This window comes from Fibroporia radiculosa (assembly GCF_000313525.1).
Source record: "Fibroporia radiculosa TFFH 294 genomic supercontigs, scaffold892, whole genome shotgun sequence".
Lineage (NCBI taxonomy): Eukaryota > Fungi > Basidiomycota > Agaricomycetes > Polyporales > Fibroporiaceae > Fibroporia > Fibroporia radiculosa.
This window is the reverse complement of record NW_012133571.1, coordinates 1-12,451: the sequence shown is the minus strand read 5'-3', so window position 1 is coordinate 12,451 and position 12,451 is coordinate 1. Positions and strand designations below refer to the sequence as shown.

Genomic DNA, 12,451 nt, shown 5'->3' with positions numbered 1-12,451 from the left:
GTGACTGCCACGCCGCCGACGGCGACGACGGCGAGCCAGTGCGACACCAGCGACCTTCAATGCTGCCAGTCTACTGAGGCTGTAAGTGCAGAAACTGCAATGACGATACACTGAACGCTGACCTTTTCTAAACAGGCCAACTCCGTGGCGGGGAGCCTCTTGCTCGGTGTGCTCGGCGTTGTCCTCGAGGACGTCGATGTCCTTCTTGGGCTGGATTGCACCACTATCGGTGTGGGAGGCAACTGCAATGCTCAGCCGGTCTGCTGCTCCGACAACTCCGTGGTAAGCCTCGTTCACGATAACTCAAAAGCCTTTCTCTAACTAGTGTCTAGGGCGACTTGATCTCCATTGGATGCGTCCCCGTGACCTTATGAACGGCGACTGGAAGTCTCAGCAGGGGGTAGTGGAGCTGGGATATATAGCTTTGTACGAAGGTGTATGGCGTGTGAACTTTGATTGAAAGCGTTTGATCTGTCTCTTCACTATTTGAACGAAGTGTTGCACTTGCTCCAGAGTTGCCTCCCCACGTGTTCATAGACCGTTCGTTTTTTGTGAAACAACATAAGTAACAGCAAGATTCGGTGGAGATTGACAAAGTAATAGCATTGTTGGTTGTATAGCCTTGACAATGCTACGTTCGAGCTGCTTTAGCTCTCATTCAAGAGATTTGCAATTACAGCCGACACGGATTCAAAAGTCAGGTTCGATGACTAGATTTATGTGACGCAGCAAATATTACACTCACGTGTCACTACATACAGGATGCAGAATCTAAGCATTTGATTAAAAGCGGGTCTGGCAGAATATCTACCGCCATTAGTAATATGAGAAAAACGCATATCATTTAAATATCCCTTTACTTCTTACATATGTATGAGGCTTGATTCCACCTTCCGTCTCGATAATCATCGCATGCAGCGTGTCCAGCTGGCTCCGAAAGTCACGACAGCGACAACGGTCGCTCGACGAAGACAAATGTTGAGTGCACTTGAAGTACGTCAAGAATGCTGAGTTCAAGTCCTCGTTGACCGTTTGTGGACACTGAACTTGAAAGTCACTGCCGCGTAATTACGGTCATGTGAAGGTCGTGTGAAGGCATATACTAAGCGCTCAAATCAAGCGCTTATCAAACAGATAAATTTCTCCCTTCAGTTGTCCCCTTCCGCCGTTTGCAACGACCACATCCCGACAGTGCGAAGGCCACGATGCTCATACCGTACAGGTTGCTTGCCGACCACGTTTGCGAGCGGGCTAAGGTCTGAGTATTCCAGTCCTCCTTGATCGACTCTAGCGGAGTCTTGTCATCATTGACTGCGCGGCGCACCAGAAACGCAGGCACATCGGCCTCCAGCTCCGGATGCAGGAGCTAGATATAGTCCCGGAGACTCCTGGCGTGCTGTCCAGGAACAACGTCCGGGAACAACAAGCCGGGACGAGGGAGCTTTAGGCTTTTGGGATGCGCCGTGGGGACGGGGTGAACATGTCTGGACTATCCAGGCGGTTTGCGGTCAGCCTTCTTTTCTCTCCTTCCTGTGTGCTCACTCCTTGAGTGCATGAATGACCTCACTTGTGTACTTATGTAACGGTGATTTGTTTGGATGGGATGGGGCTGAAGAGTAGATGGTTGATGCCAACAGTGTTCATCCTTCAGCTCACTTCGTGGCTCGCATTCAAGGTACATCTTCGGGTGTATCTGCGAAACTCGATTCAGACTACTCTCGCGCTGTCGTGATTGATTATTTTTTCCACATTTGCTCTTTGTGAGCATATTTTATGCTGTCCTAGAGACCGCTGGGGGGAAAGTAGGTATCTACCTACATCAAATAGACAATTGGAATGACCAGGTTTGAATTTTAGATTATGAATATGGCTAGCGCTCTCCGATGGGCTTGTTAAACCTACACACTCGCTGGCGTCGCGGCGCTCGGCTTCATATCTGTATCTGATTACGGGCAGGTTGTCTACAGATCAGTATCGGTGTGTGTAGGTGTGTAGAAACAGAAATGAACGTACCTCCGACTCCAGGATGTAAGTAAAGTATTCTAATGAGATTGCGCCATCTATATTCATAGTGCGTCTTGGATGTATCTACAACATGACTTTTATGATGGCCAAGTGTGTTGAAACTGAATTACATGGACTCTGAGGTTGGACTGAGGCAATTGAATGCAGCCTGAGTGGTTATCTAGGCGCCAGCTGCCCGGACCACCGTCGTGGAGAGCCTCTCTCCCGCTGAGTCTCCGCGGGACCGCGACCATGAGTCAACGTTTCGACTTTAGCCATGGGGTCTATAGGTCTACCTTTCCCAGCGTCGACTGTTCTCGCCTTCCTTCCGCCTATCGAGGTCATCTCTTTTGTCTCTGGCATGCACCATGGCGGGAGAGTACCGACCGCTCAAAACCGACGATGTCGCTGAATTCGACCAAACCCGCCCTGCGAAGAACTCACGCACACTTGTGCTAAGCATATTCTTTCTCGTCACAACTGCTGGGCTGTCTGCATTCTATGCACTCCCTCCTTATCTGCGGGGTGTGCCAGCACCAATCCTCGCTGACGACTATAACGAATCGCTCAAGCAATGTGCCTCCAGTCTTCCTTCGCTTGCGTCTCCACCAGCCCCTTTGAATCCGTGGGCATCGCTCACAGTTGCGGAGACTGTTGCCATCACGGAGTGGCTCAACGTGCCAGAGCGCGCGCTGAACCTCACCCCGGGCGATCGTGGCTCTCTCGCGCTTTCTGATAACTTCGTTTTCCACATCGGCGCATTTCGACCTGCAAAGAAAGATGTTCTAGCATACCTCGAAGACCCCACTCCTCAGAGTCTGCCAGAGAGGCATGCGCGCGTAACAGTCCACCATGGTGCTGCCGCTGAGCCTGTTGTTCGCGATTATCTTGTTGGACCTCTTCCTGTGGGTGAGGAAACCAAGATGCGCGAACTGACAGAAATATACCACCATGATCACATTCCATTCAACGCGCGTGGCATCACCAGCTGGGGTGAACTGCTGCCCATACTGGATGTAGTCGGAATGTCCGATCTCGCTGAGGTCACACAGGTATGTATATCAATGTAGGAGCCTATCTGTGATCACCTTACTGACGGAGATGCTTCACAGGATCTGTTCGGAGGCGTTGCGCTCGGCCTCCAAAACGACACGCTGGTTGCGGGAGCAGTAGGTCCTCTGAGTTTCGACGGCTCGTTCCGCAGAACGTGGATCAACTGGCGGCGGAATGTGCCCGGCATGTATCTTCACCCCGTCGGATTTTTCATGTATGTTGACATGTCCGGCACGGATCCGAGCCAATGGAAGCTCCTCAAGGTATCGTTAATATCATTTTTGTCCATTTCATGCTCATGCATAATTGTTGCCCCTGCAGATCGTGTACAATCACCAGGTATTCTCCAGCGTTGACGAATTTCTCGCTGTGTACCACAATGGCACACTCCGACGCCTCCCGGCTCGCCCAGACAACATAGACTATGGGTGGACAACGCGCACGCGTCCCGATGTCCCACCACGCGATCTTGACTATCTGCCTGGTCCCCGCTCAGTTTCGTTCGCCGGCCTGCGCTTCCGCGTCGATTTCAAGACCCAATATGTCAGTTGGATGGGTTGGGGGATGTACTTCGGCTTTGATAGAGACATGGGACTCAGCCTATGGGACGTGCGCTTCCGCGGGGAGAGGCTGATCTACGAGGTATGTCGTGATGCTGGGTGCAATGTCAAAGTCTGATATATCTCACGCGTGTCGCATCGGACATCTGATAGCTTGCACCGCAAGAGGCCATTGCTCAATATGGTGCGTCATGCTTAACAGGTACACGCTGAAGCATGCTGAGCGTTTTTTTTATTCAGCCGGAAATGATCCTATGCAATCCACCACTGCGTGGCTTGATCGATACTTTGGCATGGTGTGTAGCCTTCTCCATGTCCGGTTTCGTGGGTCTTATAATACGATATATACTTGATCAGGGTGGCAACGTTCGTGATATGCTCCCCGGATACGACTGCCCACATGAGGCTGTATTCCTCCCTGCGACTACACACTCATTCCTCGGCAGTATTACTCGCCAGCGTGCCATCTGCGTCTTTGAACACGATACTGCGCGTCCACTCACGCGCCACATGGGCTTCCAGCATGGCGAGTTCGGTGCAGTGAAAGGATACGTTCTTGTCGTAAGGAGTATATCTACGGTTGGAAAGTGCGTGGGCCTGTTCGATGACGTATGCTATGTGCTTATTCGAATGTCGTGAGTTAAGTTATGACTATTGTGAGTGAAATATTAGAATGAGCTGTATGGTTGCTGACGATTGCCTCGCGCTTGCTATTCAACCCATAGTGGTGAGTGTTTCATTGTTCAAATCGCAATGGATTGCTGATGATCAACAGTTTGATTACATTTTCCACTTGGACGGTACGATCGAGGTCCGATTGTCGGCTTCCGGATACCTGCAAGGAGGATTCTGGGAGCCTAGCCAAGAGGGATATGGCACGGCGATTCACGATACTACAAGTACGTCCCCCAGTTACATATCAAGGACTCTAGCTCATTCTACGTTCGGCATCAGTGGGCTCTTTGCACGATCACGTCATCAATTATAAAGTGCGACCTGATTTTTTGACTTCATTGCTGGCGTTTCTTACACGAATGCAGGTCGATCTCGATGTCGCCGGCTCAGCGAACTCTCTTCTCTTCACGAGCACCGCTCAGGAGGAAGTGGAGCAGCCTTGGTTCGAGGACGACTGGGGCAACACCGCGATACAACAGAAGATCACGCGAACGTATATCGAGAACGAAGACGACGCAATGCTGCGGTTCCCGACGAACTTCCAAGGCGGCTACGCACTCGTGAACAGAGAGGAAAAGAATATATGGGGCGTACCGAGAGGATATGCCATCCATGCTGGATATTCTCCAGTACACAATGTATGCGCGAACTTTTGCATGTCCGCGAGGTGCTTACGTTTGTTTTCACAGACGGTCGTCGGCTCCAAGCGTCTACTGAACAACGCGAACTGGGCGAGATACAACCTGGCCGTTTCAAAGAGGAAGGAGACGGAGCCAACGTCGAGCAGCATGTGGAACCAGAACTTGCCCGGCGCTCCTATGGTGGACTTTCACAAGTTCTTCGACGGTGAGAATATCACGCAGGAGGACTTGGTTGCGTGGATCAACGTCGGGACTCATCACCTGGTAAGCTCTCCTTGGCATTCTTATATTGCAGACCTATACGCCTGACACGCTACCCAAAGCCACAAGCGGAGGATGCACCCAACACACGGACCAATACTGCCGCATCGAGGTATGAGAACGCCTGCCATCTGTTGTCGTTGTCTGATAGTTCACTGTCCCAGCTTCTTCCTGACTCCGCTAAACTACTTCGACTCCGACATTGCGATGGAGTCGACTAACGCGATCCTCCTCTCTCCACCTACACGCCCGGGCGAGGCGTGGGGATTCGAGGACTACGGCGTGAAGGTTGTCAACTGTGTTCCAGGTGTCGTTCCAGAGTTTGAGTACCCCGGCGAGCGGGTGTACGGTCTGGATGGGAAGCCTGCTCCACCAGGCAGCGCAGAGGAGGTGTGGAAAGGTGCGGAGATGTTCCACAGAATCAAGACGGAGCTTTAGAACTACGGCATCAGAAAGCGGTGCGTGGGCTGGTGTATGTATAGACAAATGTCTTTGTAGATGTGCAATTAGAAATGTAACTTGTGGAGAATGATGGAATGGCGGGTGTGTCTGTCAGTGCTTTGATGAACGGACGATATGGGGGGTATTGCTTTCAAGAATAGATGACATGCCCTACGGCATCTTGCGTCTCTACTACAAAAGATTGACAGCTACCTTGGCTTCACATTCCTACTGTGAAGTAATTGGGTGAATCTGTACAGAGCCATCGTAATTTCTGTGGTGAACTAACGGAATTCATCGCCGAAGGGAATGTATATGCCTATGATAATGGTGTCTGCAGTCCTTGGGACATTTAGGATTGCCAAAAATCAGCTCAATCGCGAAGCGGAAGTTCAGCTTCAAAGAGGGAGAGACAGGGTCTTAGCAGCAAATACATGCTACACAAATGAACCAGCCATTTCTTCCGAGTATACTAATTTGAATACTAGGCAACTTCGAGAACATAACCTGCGAGAGCGATAGTAGTACCCTGTGAAGCCTCGGGGCGCACAGCACTTGCCTGCGGTGGTTAGCCGTTCCTGACCGGGTATTCGCAACATCCTCTTGCAGTGTGTTATCAAGACTCCTAGGATATCAGGCGCGGATGAGCCAAGGACATCCCTCCTTCGACTACTGCCAAATGTTGTTGTTCGTACTTACTGGAGCGCGAATGCAAAATGTTTCATTTGTCATCAGCGATCGCTCGATCACTTTCAAGCCGTTGGTCCAGGATGTTGAAAGCCGGTTTGCATCCTGCGCAAGCTGGGAGCTGCAGTCCTGGATGGTGTTGTGCAGCGACAGTTTATCGAGAGTCTCAAAGCAGATAAGATTCAAATGGAATCAATGATACGTGCTCTATCGGAGAGGGCATGTTGTTAGCCGAGCGTTGTGGAGCTGCTCAATTTGTGACATATTGATGGCGAACCGGTCGGCCCGGGTGCTATTCGACTCCTCACAACCGCTGCTCGTCTGCATGCATGACGCCAGTCGCTGGCACACGACATGCAGGCTGCATCCCAAAGTCTCCCTAGACTAGCTCGAGGCTCACTCACACCATGGATCTCCTGCGGGTGATAACGTTCGAATGGGCGGAAGATCTGCGGAGGCTGGTTATCTCCCAGCGCGCATTCTCGAGTCGCCCCCGCACACATGGACACGTCGATAACGCGCCAATCTGATGTCGTAGACCGGACGTGTTCCAGCGGTGCTAGTCAACTCGTACACAGTGGCCGCGGCGAATGCAGTTTGCGGTAGAGATAGGTACGACAATCATCCTGGCACTTGAGGTCTTCCGAGAAGCATACTTCGAAACTCGGCCTCGCGTATCTGGTCTCAGACTGACCACGTCGAGATACGGGATCTCAGTAAGTCTTCTGCCGTAAGGAGCCCTGATATGCTAACTTGGGGATGGTCACGCTACAGTGGAGAGCGCCTTATCGCCTCCCGTGGCAGGCCATATAAAAGCTACTCCCTGATTATCCTCTTGGCCGCCGTTTGCTGCGCTCCAGCTCACGCTCACCTCTGATATGGCCTCCGCGGGCGAAAAGATGCCACCTGGCCAGACGGTCATGGAGCAGATCGAGCACGAGGACCAGTTCGACGAGAAAAAGTCCTATTCCGACCAGGTCCTGGACGTCCCGTCTGTCGAATATGAAGACAAGAACAGTGGCTTGATGGACTTTGGCACTGATGATCCTTTCCCCGTCGATCCAGATGCACCTGAGGAACAGCAGCTCACGTTCCGTGCAGTCTTCGTTGGATGCGCGCTCGGTGCCGTGATTTCGGCCAGCAAGTGAGCATTTCATCTTGCTGCGCGTGCGTACACTGATGTTGTCGCTACAGCGTCTATCTCGGCCTCAAAACTGGCTGGACGTTTGGCGCGTCCATGTTTGGCTCGATTTTCGGCTTTGCCATCCTCAAGCCGCTATCCAAAGCACTCCCCGAATGGTTAGGGGGAGGATACTTCGGGCCGAAGGAAAATGTCTGCTGCCAGAGTGCGGCTACGGTATGTGGCAACCTGTGATTGTTTTTCGCGTTTCTTATCGTCTTCAGGCTGCGGGTTCCCTAGGTCTTCTGTTCAGTTCTGGCTTCCCTGCGGCGTATCAGCTTGGCCTTCTTGGGAAGGACCCCTCTGCTGACTTTGGGTAAAAGTGGCGTTCTATTGCGCCATATACGCCACGACTCACCGGCTTGACATCCCAACAGCCGTCTTATCACCTTCACCATCTGTTGTGCATATGTCGGCATTTTCTTCACCATGCCGTTGCGGCGGTTGTACATCCTCAAACTCAAACTGACCTTCCCAAGCTCCGTCGCGACTGCGTACACCATCCGCTCGCTGCACGTGGGCGCGGACGCCGCCGCCAATGCGCGCAAGAAGACGTGGGCGTTGGCGATCGCGTTCGGGATTTCGATCATGTGGCGCGTCGTGAGCGAGTACGCACCGGGGATCATGTGGGACTGGCACTGGAGTTGGTGGTTCTACCGCGCGGGCTGGAAATGGATCATCTGTGCTGAGAGCTGGGTGAGTATCTCTACCTTTGCACCTGCTCGTGCGCGTTGACATCGATTGTCCCGCAGGGCTGGATATGGGAGTGGACGCCCGCCTTCATCGGCGTTGGGCTGCTGGTACCAATGAACAGCTCGGTCTCGTTCGTTGGTGGCGCCGCTCTTGCGTGGGCTATCATCGGGCCCGCTCTCGTCACGACCGGCCGGGCGTTCGGTGAGGCATACGCCGCGCAGTATCCAGGCTACATCAACTACGCGAACATGGTCCTCGATGACCCGGTGCACAAGCCATCGCCCGAGTACTGGATGATCTGGCCGGGCTGCATGCTCCTGCTCACCGCAAGCGTGAGCGAAATTGGCGCGAACTACAAGTCGATCGTGACTGCGTTCTCGGTGATGCTCGCGCCCCTTATCGAGCGCATCCGCCCCGGCTCGACGGGCGACGTCAAGGAGGAAGATGGGTTCTTCGACCCTGTGCCTCCAGAGGAGCAGACGCCGTGGTGGATGTGGGTCGGCGGCCTTGTTGTGAGTACGATCATGACGATGTGCGTGATGAAGTACCAGTTCGGCCAGAACGCGGGCATCACGCTTTTGTCTATCGTCTTTGCATTCATCTTCTCGCTCGTTGGCGCCGAGTGCGTTGGCCGCGTGTCAGTGAACCCGGTCACCACGCTGGGCAACTTCTCGCAGCTGGTACGTGCTCCCGCCTGCCCGCCAGATGTTCGCGCGCTGACGACATGTTGCACAGATCTTCGGCGGTATCTCTAAAGGCTCGAATATGCCCCAGGCACAGAACCAGCTCAACAACGGCCTGACGGGCATGATCACGCTCGCCGCAGCCGAGCAGTGCTCCGACATGCTCGGCGACCTCAAGACGACGCACCTCCTCGGCGCATCGCCGCGCGTGCAGCTCTACGCACAGTGCGCGGGCGCGCTCGTCTCCATCTTCCTCTCGACGGCGATGTACGTCGTCTTCTCGACCGCGTACCCGTGCATCAACACGCTCTCGACGACGACGTGCTCGTTCCCCGCGCCGGACGTCGCCGCGTGGCGCGCAGTCTCACTCGCCGTGTCCGACCCGTCGCTGCCCATCCCGCTGTCGTCAGGGGTCACCGCACTCGTGTTCGGCGGGCTCGTCATCGTCTCGACGGCCGTGAAGCACCGCTACGTCGCGCCGGCACAGCACAAGTGGTTCCCGAACTGGAACGCGGTCGGCATCGCGATGGTGCTCGGCCCGTCGAACGTGTACCCGACGGCGATGATGTTCGGGAGCCTCATCGCGCTCGTGTGGCAGCGGCGCTTTGCGGGCTCGTGGATCATGTACGGCTACGCGGTGGCGGCGGGCATGATCGCGGGCGAGGGCCTGGGTGGGATCGTCAATGCGGCGCTGCAGATTGGGAAGGTGTCGGGCGCGATATACGGCACGAGCGTGGGCTGCCCGATGAACGCGTACTGTGGATGAGGACTGGACTGTGTAGATTATGGTGTATGTATAGTAGACTAGGCTTTGAACGTGTGTGTGTACGAAGTGTAACTCCCCTGTGATGAATAGACGATGTCCTCTTTCTCGATCATCTCATGTCGGACTTGAGGGCATTGGATGTTCGTAAATTGTCTGGCTCTCGCAACCTACATAGTTTAGAAGTAAGTCTACGTTAGAGTCTGGGGGTCACGAAGTAAACGACATACCATATTACTTATACACCACCTGTTCACGCACACAGAATACCATAACAATGAAACAATCAATCCTTTGCTGACACCTCGAAATCTGCCCGCCCGTTCGCTCGTATATACGTTCTGTCCACGCACGTGAAAGGTAAAAATGAGGTGTTCGAGAGTGGCCAATAACCACTCAAGGCGAACCATCATTTGAACCTGCAGTGCACCAAGCGGGCCACCATCCCGGACTGAAGAACGAAGGTGCCCAACGTGAGCTACGCCCTTGTTTAACATGAGATGAATGGCCAGGAGGCGTTCGAGAGACGTTCCTCGCCTATCGGAACCTACTCTTGCTCTGGCTTTTGCTCGAAATGGTACGGTGGCCGGAAACGACAGCAGCCTCGAGAAAAGGTGCTCATGAGCCGGAGATGATATATGAATGAAAGGAGGTGGTGGAGAACATTCAAAGCGAGACTCGGGATCGGATGTCACAGCAATACTCACAGACGAAGAGGTACACGTTCAGTGCACACTGTGGTATAGGTATAGTCCCAGATACACATAGCGCCTGCAGGGATGCACAAGATGTCCACCAAGAGAACAAGAAACAGTGCCCACAGTGCCCACAGTGCTCAAACCAAGAACGGCGGGCAGGGTGCTGCCCTCACAAAGAAAGTGCGCCGCACATGCGGTGTGGTCCCGGTACGGATGAGAGTGGCTGGACCAGAAGTTTCAGACGCATTTGAAGAAACACAAGCTCACAGCAAGTCCCGGCGACTCAAAGCCACATCCACACACCCGGGCCCCGACCGACTCAACCGCTGTTGCTGTTCTGCACAGGGGAAGCGGTCATTTCATTTGTGCTTCTAACATTGCGCATATACAGAATTCTGGACAAGCTAGAGGGTGTGCAAATAGTGGATTGAAAGTCGGAGAGACATCTAGCTCGTTGACACTGTACAAGGTCTCCGCAGTGGATGTCGCCAGCCACTACACCTAGTTTGACGCGCCGCCGCGACCGATTGATCCGCCTGAGGGCGCTACTGACTTTGAATATATCTCCTTCTGAACATGCGCATATAAGATGGAAAAGACTGCTGAAGAACGCACGACTCGCCATGACGACAGATTGCGCGGTAAGTGTGTGCATCGCATTATTATATTTGTACAAGAAACTACCAAGTCCGTTCGTCCAAGCAGAGATACAGCTCATTAACTAGATGAATGAAAACAGAGCAGAGACAGATGAGCGGCACGCGCATGGAGAGATGGGTCCGATGCGATCGACACTGGTTAGCGTAAATCGTGGTGAGCGCGGAGAGCAGGGCTGGCGGGCGACCGGGCGCGGGCATGGCACGGGCGGACGAGAGGACAAGAATACCGATAGCGGAGGACTCGACTCGGCGAGTTCAGACTGGACTAGCCTCAGACCAGACGTCCGCGGCTGCCTAACCTCCACAGACAGACCGACGTCCTTGCTTCGACCTCCGCTGCTACCCAGTCCCGAGCGGCGCGTCGAAGGCGGCGCGGGCGTGGTGGAACGCGATGTCCGCGGCGCGGGCGACGGCCTGGCCGGTGCTGTTGACATTCGCGTTGTTCACGGCGGCATAGCCGAGGCCGTAACCGCGGACGAAGGAGATGACGGGGTAGCAGACAAAGAGGGCGAGGAGCGCGCCGATGAGGAGGAGGAGCGCGCCAAGGTTGAACATGCCACGCCAGGAGAGGGACATGCAGCCGCCGGGGTGGTCGCCGTACTCGGGCTGGTAGAGGTAGTCGTCGTCCTCGGCCTCCTGCTTGGACGCGTCGCCAGGGTCGAAGGCGTACGGAATGAAGCGGCGGGTGCCGGAGACGGAGGAGCCGGAGGGGTATTTGGAGTCGTAGGAGAGGGTGAAGAGCGAGTCTGCTGGGGGGAGCGTGGGAGTATGCGGGAGGGTGTCGAGAGCGGGGGGCTCGGGGGAGTCGGCTGTGTCGTCGGGGGCGAACTTGTAGAGGATCATCGAGCCGCGGCGGGCGGGGGAGTCGGAGGTGGGGGTCTGAGAAGCGAACGCGTGGGATTCGTCGGAGGCGACGAGCTGGATGTGTGGGGAGCTAGTCTTGCGGGGACGGCGGACGGAGGCATTGGGGTTGAGCGGGGACGACGGTGAGCGGGAGGGGAGTGAGCGCGGGGGGCTCAGGTGGGACGACGACGGGGGCTCGGGCGAGTCGCGGCGCGAGTCGTCGGAGAGGACTGAATCTGCGGGGGACGGATCAGGCGGCGGGGGCGACCGAGACTGCGGGAGGCGGGACTGACCTGGGCGAAGTGCGTCGTCGGTGGTGTCATACGACTGGCGCGGGGTCGACATCGACGGCAGCGACGACAAGGACGACGAGGACGAGGACGAGGACGAGGAAAGGGATGCGGGGGGGGCGTCTATGACGCAGCGGAGCCTTTCCTCGCGCCGCATTTTGTTTTGAGGCTGGCGCGCGCAGACAGGGCGATCGGGGCGAGCCAAGCGTCGTCCGGTCCGCGTGCATTTTCTTCCGTCCCCTCGGATCTTGGCCTCAGTGATCGTGTCCCTCGTCTCTCGTCGCTGCCGACCCCCCGCCTCCCCGCCCCCCGCCCCCCCC

At 55.0% G+C, this 12,451-nt stretch overlaps 3 protein-coding genes across 3 annotated transcripts; 2 read left to right on the top strand and 1 right to left on the bottom strand.

Annotated features, from left to right (window-relative positions):
• Positions 1-2,372: 2,372 nt before the first annotated feature.
• Positions 2,373-5,632, top strand: FIBRA_08545 (uncharacterized protein; the record flags this gene model as incomplete). The annotated part of the gene is made up of 13 exons (XM_012330187.1): positions 2,373-3,056; positions 3,117-3,320; positions 3,379-3,699; positions 3,771-3,801; positions 3,858-3,913; positions 3,975-4,204; positions 4,263-4,273; positions 4,343-4,516; positions 4,572-4,606; positions 4,658-4,930; positions 4,982-5,197; positions 5,257-5,306; positions 5,359-5,632. 13 exons carry the CDS (start codon positions 2,373-2,375, stop codon positions 5,630-5,632), a joined length of 2,559 nt encoding a protein of 852 aa, XP_012185577.1.
• Positions 5,633-7,200: 1,568 nt separating this feature from the next.
• Positions 7,201-9,644, top strand: FIBRA_08544 (uncharacterized protein; the record flags this gene model as incomplete). Its single annotated transcript, XM_012330186.1, has 6 exons — positions 7,201-7,466; positions 7,517-7,679; positions 7,727-7,818; positions 7,880-8,198; positions 8,255-8,875; positions 8,931-9,644. The coding sequence occupies 6 exons, from the start codon at positions 7,201-7,203 to the stop codon at positions 9,642-9,644; spliced, it is 2,175 nt and encodes a 724-aa protein (XP_012185576.1).
• A 1,693-nt stretch (positions 9,645-11,337) lies between these two features.
• Positions 11,338-12,288, bottom strand: FIBRA_08543 (uncharacterized protein; the record flags this gene model as incomplete). The annotated part of the gene is made up of 1 exon (XM_012330185.1): positions 11,338-12,288. One exon carries the CDS (start codon positions 12,286-12,288, stop codon positions 11,338-11,340), a length of 951 nt encoding a protein of 316 aa, XP_012185575.1.
• Positions 12,289-12,451: the final 163 nt, after the last annotated feature.